Source organism: Petromyzon marinus, unplaced genomic scaffold (assembly GCF_048934315.1).
Source record: "Petromyzon marinus isolate PM22_M1 ecotype Great Lakes invasive population unplaced genomic scaffold, UKy_Petmar_22M1.pri1.0 PM_Scaffold_95, whole genome shotgun sequence".
NCBI classification, from domain to species: Eukaryota; Metazoa; Chordata; class Hyperoartia; order Petromyzontiformes; family Petromyzontidae; genus Petromyzon; species Petromyzon marinus.
Window position 1 is genome coordinate 275,185 of NW_027423705.1, and position 16,361 is coordinate 291,545.

The 16,361-nt window shown below is 56.2% G+C and overlaps 1 protein-coding gene across 1 annotated transcript in view; it reads left to right on the plus strand.

Annotated features, from left to right (window-relative positions):
- Positions 1-16,361, plus strand: part of LOC116937776 (uncharacterized) — a 45,311-nt gene that overhangs the window by 7,134 nt on the left and 21,816 nt on the right. Inside the window, exons 3-4 of the mRNA XM_076064975.1 lie at positions 1,626-2,315; positions 7,519-7,621. Coding sequence (XP_075921090.1) covers positions 2,178-2,315; positions 7,519-7,621 — 241 coding nt within the window. The 5' untranslated portion in view covers positions 1,626-2,177. The remainder of the gene's footprint in view (positions 1-1,625; positions 2,316-7,518; positions 7,622-16,361) is intronic.

The window sequence follows — 16,361 nt, forward strand, 5'->3', positions numbered from 1 at the left end:
TCTCCCTGTCCCCCTGTCTCCCTGTCTCCCTGTCTCCACATCTCCCTGTCCCCCTGTCTCCACATCTCCCTGTCTCCCTGTCTCCACGTCTCCCTGTCTCCCTGTCTCCACATCTCCCTGTCTCCCTGTCTCCACATCTCCCTGTCCCCCTGTCTCCACGTCTCCCTGTCCCCCTGTCTCCACATCTCCCTGTCTCCCTGTCTCCACATCTCCCTGTCTCCCTGTCTCCACATCTCCCTGTCTCCCTGTCTCCACATCTCCCTGTCTCCCTGTCTCCACGTCTCCCTGTCTCCCTGTCTCCACGTCTCCCTGTCCCCCTGTCTCCACGTCTCCTGCGTCTCATTGCCTGGGTACGTCTCCCTGTCTCTCCGTCTCCCTGTCTGTCTCCCTGTCTCTCTGTCTGTCTGTCTCCCTGTCTCCCTGTCTCCACATCTCCCTGTCTCCCTGTCTCCACATCTCCCTGTCCCCCTGTCTCCACATCTCCCTGTCCCCCTGTCTCCACATCTCCCTGTCTCCCTGTCTCCACGTCTCCCTGTCTCCCTGTCTCCACGTCTCCCTGTCCCCCTGTCTCCACGTCTCCTGCGTCTCATTGCCTGGGTACGTCTCCCTGTCTCTCTGTCTGTCTGTCTCCCTGTCTGTCTCCCTGTCTGTCTGTCTGTCCCCCTGTCCCCCTCCCTGTCTCCCTGTCTCTCTGTCTCCCTGTCTCCCTGTCTGTCTCCCTGTCTTTCTGTCTGTCTCCCTCTCTCTCTCCATGTCTCTATCTCTCCCCGTGTCTCCCCGTGTCTCCCCATGTCTCCGTCTGTCCCCGTGTCTCCCCGTGTCTCTCCCCGTGTCTCCCCCGGTGTCTCTCCCCGTGTCTCCCCGTGTCTCCCCCCGTGTCTCCCCCGATGTCTCTCCCCGTGTCTCCCCGTGTCTTTCTCTGTGTCTCCCCGTGTCTCTGTGTCTCCCCATGTCTCCCCTTGAATCCCCGTGTCTCCCCGTGTCTCCCAGCGTCTCCCCGCGTCTCCCCGTCTCTCCCCGTGTCTCCCCGTGTCTCCCCGTGTCTTTCTCCATGTCTCTGTGTCTCCCCGTGAATCTCCGTGTCTCCCCGCATCTCCCCGCGTCTCCCCGTGTCTCCCCGTGTCTCTCTGTGTCTCCCCGTGTCTCCCCTTGAATCCCCGTGTCTCTGTGTCTCCCCGTGTCTCCTCCGTGTCTCCTCCGTGTCTCCCCCTGTCTCCTCCGTGTCTCCTCCGTGTCCCCCCGCGTCTTTCTCCGTGTCTCTGTGTCTCCCCATGTCTCCCCTTGAATCCCTGTGTCTCCCCGCGTCTCCCCGCGTCTCCCCGTGTCTCCCCGCGTCTCCTCCGTGTCTCCCCGTGTCTCTGTGTCTCTGTGTCTCTGTGTCTCCCCGTGTCTCTTTTCCGCGTCTCCTCCGTGTCTCCTCCGTGTCTCCCCGTGTCTTTCTCCGTGTCTCTGTGTCTCCCCATGTCTCCCCTTGAATCCCTGTGTCTCTCCGCGTCTCCTCCATGTCTCCCCTCCGTGTCTCCCCGTGTCTCCCCTCCGTGTCTCCCCGCGTCTCCTCCGTGTCTCCCCGTGTCTCTGTGTTTCTGTCTCTCCTCCGCGTCTCTCCTCCGTGTGTCTCCCCGCAGACGCTGGGGGAGTTCTGTCCGACCTTGGGGAGAGAATCGGTGCGTGAGGCGCGTCTCCACCTCACCCGTGTCCTCCTGGGAGACACGGACACGCGGACACGGGGGGAGACACGCGGGGGACGAGACGCGGGGGGAGACACGGGGGGAGACACGGGGGGGAGATGCGATGCAGAGACACGTCTGTGGCTCGTGTTGGCCATCGGGAAGCTGTCCGCGTCCGAGACACGGGGAGACGCGGGGACACGGGGAGACGCGGGGACACGGGGAGACGCGGGGACACGGGGAGACGCTGAGACACGGGGAGACGCTGAGACACGGGGAGAAGCGGAGACACGGGGAGACGCGGGGACACGGGGAGACGCGGGGACACGTGGAGACGCTGAGACACGGGGAGAAGGGGAGACACGTGGAGACACGGAGACACGGGGAGATCCGGGGACACGGGGAGACACGGAGACACCCCAAAGCGCTGAGACGCGGGGAGAAGGGGAGACACGGGGAGACGCGGAGACACGTGGAGACGCGGAGACACGGGGAGACACGGGGAGGACGATGTCCGCACTGCCGCGGTCTCTGCTGTCTCGGGAGATGGACGCGAGCGTGAGACAGCTGCTGGAGGAGACGCTGAGACTCGTGGACGTGGAGACACGGCTTGAACAGGGGGTCTACGGGGAGATGGCGGAGATCACGGTGAGACACGGGGGGAGACACGGGGGGAGACACGGGGAGAGACACGGGGGGAGACACGGAGAGAGACGGGGGAGACACGGGGAGACACGGGGAGACACGGGGAGATGGCGGAGATCACGGTGAGACACGGGGGGGAGACACGGGGTGAGACACGGGGAGATGGCGGAGATCACGGTGAGACACGGGGGAGACACGGGGGAGACACGGGGAGAGACGGGGGAGACACGGGGAGACACGGGGAGACACGGGGAGATGGCGGAGATCACGGTGAGACACGGGGGGGAGACACGGGGTGAGACACGGGGAGATGGCGGAGATCACGGTGAGACACGGGGGGAGACACGGGGGGAGACACGGGGAGACATGGGGGGAGACACGGGGGGGAGACACGGGGAGACATGGGGGGAGACACGGGGGGGAGACACGGGGAGACACGGGGAGATGGCGGAGATCACGGTGAGACACGGGGGGAGACACGGGGGGAGACACGGGGGGACAGGGGGAGACACGGGGGGAGACACGGGGGGAGACACGGGGGAGACACGGGGAGAGACGGGGGAGACACGGGGAGACACGGGGAGACACGGGGAGATGGCGGAGATCACGGTGAGACACGGCGGGGAGACACGGGGGGAGACACGGGGGGGAGACACGGGGTGAGACACGGGGAGATGGCGGAGATCACGGTGAGACACGGGGGGAGACACGGGGGGAGACACGGGGAGACATGGGGGGAGACACGGGGGGGAGACACGGGGAGACACGGGGAGATGGCGGAGATCACGGTGAGACACGGGGGGAGACACGGGGGGAGACACGGGGGGACAGGGGGAGACACGGGGGGAGACACGGGGGGAGACACGGGGAGACACGGGGAGAGACGGGGGAGACACGGGGAGACACGGGGGAGACACGGGGGAGACACGGGGGAGACACGGGGAGACACGGGGGAGACACGGGGAAGACACGGCGAGACACGGGGGAGACACGGGGAGACACGGGGCCATATGGGAGACATTGCTACTGCAAATGGTGATGGTGTTGGTGGTGGTGGTGATGGTGGTGGTGGTGGTGATGGTGGTGGTGATGGTGGTGGTGATGGTGGTGGTGATGGTGATGGTGGTGGTAACCCCTCCACCTTCAATAAATTACCACTAAACCACATCTAAAATATGTAACTAATAAGCTTGTGCCGGAGGCCCCGGGGGGACAGGCGTCTATGACGTCTCCTGGCCAAACCCCAATTGGCGGAGCCAGGAGATTGAATATCTACCCTCGGGGCTCCTCCAGAAACAACGAAAAGCCACTACGGGTGGCCACGTGGAATGTTCGAACGCTCACTGCGGAGGAGAGGCTGCCACTCCTCTGTCGGGAGCTGGACCGGTACCGCCTGGCTCTCTGTGGCATTCAGGAGGTCCGGTGGACCGGCTCTGGCTCCTTCTACTCGGGGCAGCAGACTGCCAAACAACAGGGTGTGGCTCTTCCTCTGAACAAAAGAATGAAGGGGGCGTGGGAGCGTGGCGGTGAGGTGTGGGAAGCTGTAAGCCCCAGGCTACTTTGGGCTCGCCTTTCCATCAACCGGAGGCGAGGAGTGGTGGTCGTGGTTACTTATGCCCCCATCGAAGATGAACATCCGTGGAGGGATGCAGGCAAGGCCGATGAGTCAGATGCCTTCTATGACCTCCTGTAACAGGTGCTGGCTAAAGTGGCCCTTCGGGATAGAGTCATCTTGTTGGGTGACTTCAATGCCCGAGTTGGTCATGATGCTGGCACCTGGTCTGGAGTGATTGGAAGGCATGGGCCAGATCAGCTCAATAACAACGGCAGGAGGCTGCTAAATGTTTGTGCAGCCCATGGGCTTGTAATTACCAACACGCTGTTCCGGCATCGGCGCATCCACACAACATCATGGATGCATGCCGGGTACAAGCAAGAACATCTGCTGGACTACATAGTGACGGACCAGCGAATGCGAGCCCATGTCCTTGACACCAGGACCTACCGTGGAGCTGATCTGCCCACTGACCATCGACTAGTCATCTGTAAGATGCGCCTGCCATTCTTCCACTCCGGTGGTGGGTGTACACCCAGGACCCCATTCCAACCTAAAGTGGCCTGGTCTCAGTTATCTGATGAAAGTTGCAAGCGAGAATTTCATCATCGCTTGCGGCTGGGATTGGCATCGTCCCCGACTCCTCCTGATGTCGAGGGTAAATGGGCGAGGTTTAGGACTGTGACTCATGCAGCTGCAATGGCTGCTTTGGGTACGCGGTCCAGACCTCCCCAGACACCCTGGATGACAGAGGAGTTGTTCAGGATGGTTGAGAAAAAGCGACAGGCCCACTGTCATCGGCTACAGAATCCCACGTCAGAGAATGAGGAGGCTTACCGCAGCCTTCGCTCGGAGGTTCGGAGAGCCGTGAGGCGCTGCAAGGATGGGTGGTGGTCGCGGGTTGCTGAGGAGATGGAGTCTGCCTCAGTGGCCCGTGATCACAAATCGCTATTTAACTCCATCAAAAAAGTAACCTGCAGCGCCACACCTATTACCATCATTAGGGGAAAAAACGGTGATCCAATTTCCGACCCCCAAGAACAGGTTCGCAGATTTGCTGAGCATTTCTGTGAGGTCCTGGGGGAGGGAAAATCCCACAGCCAGGAAAACATCGTGGCACAAAGTGAGGATGACCCTGCTGAGGCTGCGGTGCCTCAAATATTGGATGAAGTCACCCCCTGTGAGTGGCTGGCTGAGGTGCCATCTGCTGAGGAAGTATTGAAGGCGATCCGGAGTCTGAGACCAGGAAAGGCAGCGGGCAGAGATGATCTCCCAAGCGAAATGCTGAGGGAGGGTGGCGTTTGTGCACAGACTGCCCTATATGACATCATAACAACAGTCTGGACCACTGGACGGGTTCCGCAGGATTGGAAGGATGCCCTGGTGGTCCCCCTTTTTAAGAAGGGGGACCGCACAGACTGTAACAACTACAGGGGCATCTCACTCCTCAGTGTGCCGGGAAAGGTCCTGGCAAGAATTATTCAGCATCGCCTTGCCAGGCACGCTGAGGAGAGGCTTGCGGAGCCCCAATGCGGTTTCAGGAAAGGGCGGTCCTGCACAGATGCCATATTTTCTGTCCGTCTGCTACAGCAGAGGTGTAGGGAATTCCAACAAGACCTACATCTCTGCTTTATTGACCTGGTCAAGGCCTATGATACCATCAGTAGGCCTGGGCTCTGGGTCGTTCTTCGTGCTTTTGGAGTACCTGACCCTCTGCTCACGATCATTAAGGACCTTCATGATGGTGAGCGGGCCCGGGTAAAACTACGTGGCCGGGAGTCAGAGCCATTCCCTGTACACCTTGGGGTGCGACAGGGATGTCCTCTGGCTCCCACATTATTTAACATCTATTTTGACCACGTAGTTCGTGAAGCCTTCAATAGCTGTACCGGGGGAATCTCCATATGGTACAGATATAATGGGAGGCTAATCGATGCCCGGGTGCGGTCAAGGGATGGCTCCCTATTGCTCAACCACGTTATGTATGCTGATGACTTGGTAATAGCTGCTCAGTCAGAGGAGGAGTTGCAGACGCTGCTGCTGAGACTGGAGCGTGCCACTAAGAGGTGGGGCCTTACCATCAGCCCCACCAAAACTAAGCACCTACCTGGGTATTTTGTACCATCGGACACTCCACCACCACAACTCCCAATCGGTGATGGGGCAGTAGTGGAGAGAGTGGAGAGTTTCCCATACCTGGGCAGTGTGCTTATGACTGGCTCCAGTTTAACAGCAGAGGTCTCACTCCGAATCAGTCGAGCGGCAATATCTTTTCATCGGTTGCGTAACGCTGTGTGGAAGCTACCTGGTCTGTCGCTCCGCACTAAGCTTCAGGTCTTCTCGGCCACGGTCATTCCCTCCCTTCTCTACGCTTGCGAAACGTGGACCCCCCTAATGGAACATCTTCGCCGGTTAGAAACATTTAGGCTGACCTGCCTACGATCCATCCTGGGTTTAACCAGACTGGATTGTGTGAGGAGCTCACAAATCCTTGAAAGATCTGGGCAGGGTCCCATCGGTGAGCTCCTCCGGCAGGCAAGGCTGCGATGGCTGGGTCATGTAGCCCGCATGCCCAGCCACCGCATGCCGAAACAGCTTTTGTTTGGCCGGATTGAGGGGGCTAAGCGGGCGCGGCACGGGCTAGAGAAGAGATGGAGTGATGTGGTACAGGAGGACGTGGAGCTGAGTGGACTTGCCGATGACTGGTACCAGCGGTGTCAAGATCGGCCTCTGTGGAGGAGGCTCGTGAAGGATGCTACTGGGCAGTTGGAGGCAGTCGCCCTCCAACAACAACGGAGGGCGGAGGAGCGACGCTCACAACAGCGAGCGGAGCGCCGGGTGGCTAAAGCACAGCAGGTTGGCACAGTAGGGGGCACAGGTGGTGCATCAGCCAGTCATCTCAGTCAGTCGACCCGTGGCACCTGGGTCTGCCCCGTGACCTGCCAGCGGGCGTTCGACACTTCACGTGGCCTCAGGGTGCACATAGCCTGGCACAAGCGTCGTGGTGACGTCACCGCCACTTAGTGGCGAATGGCGGTTGTTGTTGTTGTTGTGTCACTGTGTGTGTCACTGTGTGTGTGTCACTGTGTGTGTCACTGTGTGTGTATCACTGTGTGTGTCACTGTGTGTGTGTGTCACTGTGTGTGTCACTGTGTGTGTGTATCACTGTGTGTGTCACTGTGTGTGTGTGTCTCACTGTGTGTGTCACTGTGTGTGTGTGACTGTGTATGTGTGTGTGTCACTGTGTGTGTCACTGTGTGTGTCACTGTGTGTCACTGTGTGTGTGTGTATCACTGTGTGTGTCACTGTGTGTGTCACTGTGTGTGTCACTGTGTGTGTGTCACTGTGTGTGTCACTGTGTGTGTGTATCACTGTGTGTGTCACTGTGTGTGTGTGTCACTGTGTGTGTCACTGTGTGTGTGTATCACTGTGTGTGTCACTGTGTGTGTGTGTGTCACTGTGTGTGTGTGTGTCACTGTGTATGTGTCACTGTGTGTGTGTCACTGTGTGTGTCACTGTGTGTGTGTGTCACTGTGTGTGTCTGTGTGTGTGTCACTGTGTGTCACTGTGTGTGTGTGTCACTGTGTGTGTGTGTCACTGTGTGTGTCACTGTGTCACTGTGTGTCACTGTGTGTGTCACTGTGTGTGCAGGTTGATCCATCTTTGGCGTTCCTAGACAATTTTGTCTCGCAGAGTCTCCAGGATGGAGCATCCCCCTACAGAGCGCGGACACGGGGACACGGTGAGACACACGGTGAGACACACAGTGAGACACACGGTGAGACACACAGTGAGACACACAGTGAGACACACGGTGAGACACACAGTGAGACACACAGTGAGACACACGGTGAGACACACAGTGAGACACACAGTGAGACACACAGTGAGACACACAGTGAGACACACAGTGAGACACACGGTGAGACACACAGTGAGACACACAGTGAGACACACGGTGAGACACACAGTGAGACACACGGTGAGACACACAGTGAGACACACGGTGAGACACACAGTGAGACACACAGTGAGACACACGGTGAGACACACGGTGAGACACACAGTGAGACACACAGTGAGACACACAGTGAGACACAGGGTGAGACACACAGTGAGACACAGGGTGAGACACACGGTGAGACACACGGTGAGACACACAGTGAGACACACAGTGAGACACAGGGTGAGACACAGAGACACACAGTGAGACACACAGTGAGACACACAGTGAGACACACAGTGAGACACACAGTGAGACACACAGTGAGACACACAGTGAGACACACGGTGAGACACACAGTGAGACACACAGTGAGACACACGGTGAGACACACAGTGAGACACACAGTGAGACACACGGTGAGACACACAGTGAGACACACGGTGAGACACACGGTGAGACACACAGTGAGACACACGGTGAGACACACAGTGAGACACACAGTGAGACACACAGTGAGACACAGGGTGAGACACACAGTGAGACACACAGTGAGACACACGGTGAGACACACGGTGAGACACACAGTGAGACACACAGTGAGACACACAGTGAGACACACGGTGAGACACACAGTGAGACACACAGTGAGACACACAGTGAGACACAGGGTGAGACACACAGTGAGACACAGGGTGAGACACACAGTGAGACACACAGTGAGACACACAGTGAGACACACAGTGAGACACACAGTGAGACACAGTGAGACACACAGTGAGACACACGGTGAGACACAGGGTGAGACACAGGGTGAGACACACAGTGAGACACACAGTGAGACACACAGTGAGACACAGTGAGACACACGGTGAGACACACAGTGAGACACACGGTGAGACACAGGGTGAGACACACAGTGAGACACACAGTGAGACACACAGTGAGACACACGGTGAGACACAGGGTGAGACACACGGTGAGACACACAGTGAGACACACAGTGAGACACACAGTGAGACACAGGGTGAGACACACAGTGAGACACACAGTGAGACACACGGTGAGACACACGGTGAGACACACAGTGAGACACACGGTGAGACACACAGTGAGACACACGGTGAGACACACGGTGAGACACAGGGTGAGACACACAGTGAGACACACAGTGAGACACACAGTGAGACACACAGTGAGACACACGGTGAGACACACAGTGAGACACACAGTGAGACACACGGTGAGACACACGGTGAGACACACAGTGAGACACACGGTGAGACACAGTGAGACACACAGTGAGACACACAGTGAGACACACAGTGAGACACACAGTGAGACACACAGTGAGACACACAGTGAGACACACAGTGAGACACACAGTGAGACACACAGTGAGACACAGAGTGAGACACACGGTGAGACACACAGTGAGACACACAGTGAGACACACAGTGAGACACAGGGTGAGACACACAGTGAGACACACGGTGAGACACACAGTGAGACACACAGTGAGACACACAGTGAGACACAGGGTGAGACACACGGTGAGACACACAGTGAGACACACAGTGAGACACACAGTGAGACACACAGTGAGACACACAGTGAGACACACAGTGAGACACAGGGTGAGACACACGGTGAGACACACAGTGAGACACACAGTGAGACACACAGTGAGACACACGGTGAGACACACGGTGAGACACACGGTGAGACACATGGTGAGACACACAGTGAGACACAGGGTGAGACACACAGTGAGACACACAGTGAGACACACGGTGAGACACAGGGTGGGACACACGGTGAGACACACAGTGAGACACACAGTGAGACACACGGTGAGACACACGGTGAGACACACAGTGAGACACACAGTGAGACACACAGTGAGACACACAGTGAGACACACGGTGAGACACACAGTGAGACACACAGTGAGACACACGGTGAGACACACGGTGAGACACACAGTGAGACACACAGTGAGACACAGGGTGAGACACACAGTGAGACACACGGTGAGACACAGGGTGAGACACACGGTGAGACACACGGTGAGACACACAGTGAGACACACGGTGAGACACACGGTGAGACACAGGGTGAGACACACAGTGAGACACACAGTGAGACACACAGTGAGACACACAGTGAGACACACAGTGAGACACACGGTGAGACACACGGTGAGACACACAGTGAGACACACAGTGAGACACACAGTGAGACACACAGTGAGACACACGGTGAGACACACAGTGAGACACACAGTGAGACACACGGTGAGACACAGGGTGAGACACACAGTGAGACACACAGTGAGACACACAGTGAGACACACAGTGAGACACACAGTGAGACACACAGTGAGACACACGGTGAGACACACAGTGAGACACACGGTGAGACACACGGTGAGACACACGGTGAGACACACAGTGAGACACACAGTGAGACACACGGTGAGACACACAGTGAGACACACAGTGAGACACACGGTGAGACACACGGTGAGACACAGAGTGAGACACAGAGTGAGACACAGAGTGAGACACAGGGTGAGACACACAGTGAGACACACGGTGAGACACACAGTGAGACACACAGTGAGACACACAGTGAGACACACAGTGAGACACACAGTGAGACACACAGTGAGACACACAGTGAGACACACAGTGAGACACACAGTGAGACACACGGTGAGACACACAGTGAGACACACAGTGAGACACACAGTGAGACACACAGTGAGACACACGGTGAGACACACAGTGAGACACAGGGTGAGACACACAGTGAGACACACGGTGAGACACAGTGAGACACACAGTGAGACACACGGTGAGACACACGGTGAGACACACGGTGAGACACACAGTGAGACACAGGGTGAGACACACAGTGAGACACACAGTGAGACACACAGTGAGACACACAGTGAGACACACAGTGAGACACATAGTGAGACACAGGGTGAGACACACAGTGAGACACACAGTGAGACACAGTGAGACACACAGTGAGACACACAGTGAGACACACAGTGAGACACACAGTGAGACACACAGTGAGACACACAGTGAGACACACAGTGAGACACACAGTGAGACACACGGTGAGACACACGGTGAGACACACAGTGAGACACAGAGACACACGGTGAGACACAGGGTGAGACACACAGTGAGACACACAGTGAGACACAGGGTGAGACACACAGTGAGACACACGGTGACACACAGTGAGACACAGGGTGAGACACACAGTGAGACACACGGTGAGACACACAGTGAGACACACAGTGAGACACAGTGAGACACACAGTGAGACACAGGGTGAGACACACAGTGAGACACACAGTGAGACACACAGTGAGACACACAGTGAGACACACAGTGAGACACACAGTGAGACACACAGTGAGACACACAGTGAGACACACGGTGAGACACACAGTGAGACACACGGTGAGACACACGGTGAGACACACACAGTGAGACACACGGTGAGACACAGGGTGAGACACAGGGTGAGACACACAGTGAGACACACAGTGAGACACACAGTGAGACACGGAGTGAGACACACGGTGAGACACAGAGTGAGACACACGGTGAGACACACAGTGAGACACAGGGTGAGACACACAGTGAGACACACGGTGAGACACACAGTGAGACACACGGTGAGACACACAGTGAGACACACGGTGAGACACACAGTGAGACACACAGTGAGACACACAGTGAGACACACGGTGAGACACAGGGTGAGACACACGGTGAGACACACAGTGAGACACACAGTGAGACACACAGTGAGACACAGGGTGAGACACACAGTGAGACACACAGTGAGACACACAGTGAGACACACGGTGAGACACATGGTGAGACACACAGTGAGACACACAGTGAGACACACAGTGAGACACACGGTGAGACACATGGTGAGACACAGGGTGAGACACACAGTGAGACACACAGTGAGACACACAGTGAGACACACAGTGAGACACACGGTGAGACACACGGTGAGACACAGGGTGAGACACACAGTGAGACACACGGTGAGACACACGGTGAGACACACAGTGAGACACACAGTGAGACACACGGTGAGACACACAGTGAGACAGACGGTGAGACACACAGTGAGACACACAGTGAGACACACGGTGAGACACACAGTGAGACACACGGTGAGACACACAGTGAGACACACAGTGAGACACACAGTGAGACACACAGTGAGACACACAGTGAGACACACAGTGAGACACACGGTGAGACACACAGTGAGACACACGGTGAGACACACAGTGAGACACACGGTGAGACACACAGTGAGACACACAGTGAGACACACGGTGAGACACACGGTGAGACACACGGTGAGACACACAGTGAGACACACAGTGAGACACAGGGTGAGACACACAGTGAGACACACGGTGAGACACACGGTGAGACACACAGTGAGACACACAGTGAGACACACAGTGAGACACACGGTGAGACACACAGTGAGACACACAGTGAGACACAGGGTGAGACACACAGTGAGACACACGGTGAGACACAGGGTGAGACACACGGTGAGACACACAGTGAGACACACAGTGAGACACACAGTGAGACACACAGTGAGACACACAGTGAGACACAGGGTGAGACACACAGTGAGACACACGGTGAGACACACAGTGAGACACACAGTGAGACACAGGGTGAGACACACAGTGAGACACACGGTGAGACACACGGTGAGACACACAGTGAGACACACAGTGAGACACAGGGTGAGACACACAGTGAGACACACAGTGAGACACACAGTCAGACACAGGGTGAGACACACGGTGAGACACACAGTGAGACACACGGTGAGACACAGGGTGAGACACACAGTGAGACACACAGTGAGACACACAGTGAGACACACAGTGAGACACACGGTGAGACACACAGTGAGACACACAGTGAGACACACGGTGAGACACACAGTGAGACACACAGTGAGACACACAGTGAGACACACAGTGAGACACACGGTGAGACACACAGTGAGACACACAGTGAGACACACAGTGAGACACACGGTGAGACACACAGTGAGACACACAGTGAGACACACAGTGAGACACACAGTGAGACACAGGGTGAGACACACAGTGAGACACACGGTGAGACACACAGTGAGACACAGAGACACACAGTGAGACACACAGTGAGACACACGGTGAGACACACAGTGAGACACACAGTGAGACACACGGTGAGACACACGGTGAGACACACGGTGAGACACACAGTGAGACACACAGTGAGACACCACACGGTGAGACACACAGTGAGACACACAGTGAGACACACAGTGAGACACACGGTGAGACACACAGTGAGACACACGGTGAGACACACAGTGAGACACACAGTGAGACACACAGTGAGACACACGGTGAGACACACAGTGAGACACAGGGTGAGACACACAGTGAGACACACGGTGAGACACACAGTGAGACACACAGTGAGACACACGGTGAGACACACAGTGAGACACACGGTGAGACACACAGTGAGACACACAGTGAGACACACAGTGAGACACACAGTGAGACACACAGTGAGACACACAGTGAGACACAGGGTGAGACACACGGTGAGACACACAGTGAGACACACAGTGAGACACACAGTGAGACACAGAGTGAGACACACGGTGAGACACACAGTGAGACACACGGTGAGACACACAGTGAGACACACGGTGAGACACACGGTGAGACACACAGTGAGACACACAGTGAGACACACGGTGAGACACACAGTGAGACACACAGTGAGACACACGGTGAGACACACGGTGAGACACAGGGTGAGACACACAGTGAGACACACGGTGAGACACACAGTGAGACACACAGTGAGACACAGGGTGAGACACACAGTGAGACACACGGTGAGACACAGGGTGAGACACACAGTGAGACGCACAGTGAGACACAGAGTGAGACACACAGTGAGACACACAGTGAGACACACGGTGAGACACACAGTGAGACACCACACAGTGAGACACACACAGTGAGACACACGGTGAGACACACAGTGAGACACACAGTGAGACACACAGTGAGACACACAGTGAGACACACAGTGAGACACACAGTGAGACACACAGTGAGACACACAGTGAGACACAGGGTGAGACACACAGTGAGACACACAGTGAGACACACAGTGAGACACACAGTGAGACACACAGTGAGACACAGGGTGAGACACAGGGTGAGACACACGGTGAGACACACGGTGAGACACACGGTGAGACACACGGTGAGACACACGGTGAGACACACGGTGAGACACACAGTGAGACACACAGTGAGACACAGGGTGAGACACACAGTGAGACACAGGGTGAGACACACAGTGAGACACAGGGTGAGACACACAGTGAGACACACAGTGAGACACACAGTGAGACACACGGTGAGACACACAGTGAGACACAGGGTGAGACACACGGTGAGACACACGGTGAGACACACAGTGAGACACACAGTGAGACACACGGTGAGACACACAGTGAGACACAGGGTGAGACACACAGTGAGACACAGGGTGAGACACACGGTGAGACACACAGTGAGACACACAGTGAGACACAGGGTGAGACACACAGTGAGACACAGGGTGAGACACACGGTGAGACACACAGTGAGACACACAGTGAGACACACAGTGAGACACACAGTGAGACACACGGTGAGACACAGGGTGAGACACACAGTGAGACACACAGTGAGACACACAGTGAGACACACAGTGAGACACACGGTGAGACACACAGTGAGACACACAGTGAGACACACAGTGAGACACACAGTGAGACACACGGTGAGACACACAGTGAGACACACGGTGAGACACACGGTGAGACACACAGTGAGACACACGGTGAGACACACAGTGAGACACACAGTGAGACACACAGTGAGACACACAGTGAGACACACGGTGAGACACACAGTGAGACACACAGTGAGACACACAGTGAGACACACGGTGAGACACACAGTGAGACACACAGTGAGACACACAGTGAGACACAGGGTGAGACACACAGTGAGACACACAGTGAGACACACGGTGAGACACAGGGTGAGACACACAGTGAGACACACAGTGAGACACACAGTGAGACACACAGTGAGACACACAGTGAGACACACGGTGAGACACACAGTGAGACACACAGTGAGACACAGTGAGACACACAGTGAGACACACAGTGAGACACACAGTGAGACACACGGTGAGACACACAGTGAGACACACAGTGAGACACAGGGTGAGACACAGGGTGAGACACACAGTGAGACACACAGTGAGACACACAGGGTGAGACACACGGTGAGACACAGGGTGAGACACACAGTGAGACACACAGTGAGACACAGGGTGAGACACACAGTGAGACACACAGTGAGACACACAGTGAGACACACAGTGAGACACACGGTGAGACACACGGTGAGACACACAGTGAGACACACAGTGAGACACAGGGTGAGACACACAGTGAGACACACACAGTGAGACACACAGTGAGACACACAGTGAGACACAGGGTGAGACACACAGTGAGACACACAGTGAGACACACGGTGAGACACACAGTGAGACACACAGTGAGGCACAGGGTGAGACACACAGTGAGACACACGGTGAGACACACAGTGAGACACACAGTGAGACACACAGTGAGACACAGGGTGAGACACACAGTGAGACACAGGGTGAGACACACAGTGAGACACACAGTGAGACACACGGTGAGACACACGGTGAGACACACAGTGAGACACACAGTGAGACACACGGTGAGACACACGGTGAGACACACAGTGAGACACACAGTGAGACACAGGGTGAGACACACGGTGAGACACACGGTGAGACACACGGTGAGACACACAGTGAGACACACGGTGAGACACAGGGTGAGACACACAGTGAGACACAGGGTGAGACACACAGTGAGACACACAGTGAGACACAGAGTGAGACACAGGGTGAGACACACAGTGAGACACACAGTGAGACACACGGTGAGACACACAGTGAGACACAGGGTGAGACACACAGTGAGACACACGGTGAGACACACGGTGAGACACACAGTGAGACACACAGTGAGACACACAGTGAGACACAGGGTGAGACACACGGTGAGACACACGGTGAGACACACGGTGAGACACAGGGTGAGACACACAGTGAGACACACAGTGAGACACAGGGTGAGACACACAGTGAGACACAGGGTGAGACACACAGTGAGACACAGGGTGAGACACACAGTGAGACACACGGTGAGACACAGGGTGAGACACACAGTGAGACACACGGTGAGACACACGGTGAGACACACGGTGAGACACACAGTGAGACACACAGTGAGACACACAGTGAGACACACAGTGAGACACACGGTGAGACACACAGTGAGACACACGGTGAGA